This window comes from Corvus brachyrhynchos, unplaced genomic scaffold (genome assembly GCF_000691975.1).
Source record: "Corvus brachyrhynchos isolate BGI_N302 unplaced genomic scaffold, ASM69197v1 scaffold200, whole genome shotgun sequence".
In the NCBI taxonomy this organism is placed as follows: domain Eukaryota; kingdom Metazoa; phylum Chordata; class Aves; order Passeriformes; family Corvidae; genus Corvus; species Corvus brachyrhynchos.
The window spans coordinates 5,264,417-5,265,713 of NW_008236184.1; the positions used below are offsets into that span (position 1 = coordinate 5,264,417).

Genomic DNA, 1,297 nt, shown 5'->3' on the forward strand with positions numbered 1-1,297 from the left:
TGCCCGGCCGCCTTCCCAATCCCCAACCCCTGCCCCATCCCTGCATCCATCCCAAATCCCAAACCCTGCCCCATCCCTGCATCCATCCCTGCCCCATCCCAAATCCCAAACCCTGCCCCATCCCAACCCACCCCCGATCCAATCCCAAGGTTCTCCAGCTGTTCCCAAGCCCAGTGTGGGCTCCCCATGGAATCCTCGCCCATAAAGCCCCGAGTTCCCCCTCACCTGATGCTCAGGTTCTCCAGGATTTCCGGGAACGCTTCCAGCTGCTCCCGGAGCTCCGGGAAGGTGATGGAGCCGCTGTGATCCCGGTCGGCCGCCTGGAGCAGGGCCTGGCTCAGCGCTCCCAGCCGCTCCTCGGGAAGGGCCATGGAGCTCTCCCGGAGGCACTCCCGGAGCACCACCCGCAGCTCCTCCGCGTCGATGGAGCCGCTCCCTGGGAAATCGGGAGCATCCCAATATTCCACGGCCCTACGGAGTCAGCTCCATCATAATTTTCCAGTCCTAATCCAGGAATTTTCCTCGAGGGCCAGGGTGGGTCAGGATCCGCTCCCAGGAACAAGGGACGGGATAACGGGAATTGGCACCCAGGGAAGGCTCAGGTTGGATATTTGGGAATGTTCCTTCATGGAAAGGGTGCCATTGGAACAGGCAGCAGGATCCCAATATTCCATGGAGTCTCCATCCTGCACCTCTAATCCAGGAATTTTCCTCACAGGGAGGAATATCCTGGGTGGGTCAGGAGCCGCTCCCAGGAATGAGTGATTGGATAACGGGAATTGGCACCAAGGGGAGGCTCAGGCTGGATATTTGGGAATGTTCCTTCATGGAAAGGGTGCCATTGGAAGGGGCGCAGTCCCCATCCCGGATGTGGCGCTTGGGGACAGGCCCAGCGGCCCCGGCAGTGCTGGGAATGCCTGGATTTGATCTCTGAGGGCTTTTCCAACCCAAACGATCCCACAATTCCAGGAAACTGGGATGGGGAGTTGGGATTGGAGCAGAGCCCACTCCTTTTCCTGGGAAAAGCGCTTCCAGGGAAATCCTGGAGCGTGACCGACGGAGTCCTGGGCTTCCAGATGGAATTTTGCCACTCCCACCAGGGAGCGAGGGCAGCGGCCTCATCCCGGCCAAAGCGGGATGCTCAGAGCGCAGCAAATCCCAAATTTATCCCAGAAAACCCAACCGGATCCGCTTTCCCTCCTCTCACCGTCCACGTCGTACACGCGGAAGAGGAAGCGGAGCTTTTCCATGGAATTCCCGTGGAGCAGCAGAGGCAGGGATCCCAGCAGCTCCTCCA

The 1,297-nt window shown here is 59.9% G+C and overlaps 1 protein-coding gene across 1 annotated transcript in view; it reads right to left on the reverse strand.

Moving 5' to 3' along the window:
* The window catches only part of NOX5 (NADPH oxidase, EF-hand calcium binding domain 5), a 9,906-nt gene that overhangs the window by 7,540 nt on the left and 1,069 nt on the right, over positions 1 to 1,297 (reverse strand). The window contains exons 3-4 of the mRNA XM_017737005.1: positions 1,208 to 1,292; positions 226 to 436 (exon numbers count right to left, since the gene is read on the reverse strand). Of these exons, the coding sequence (XP_017592494.1) occupies positions 226 to 436; positions 1,208 to 1,292 (296 nt within the window). The remainder of the gene's footprint in view (positions 1 to 225; positions 437 to 1,207; positions 1,293 to 1,297) is intronic.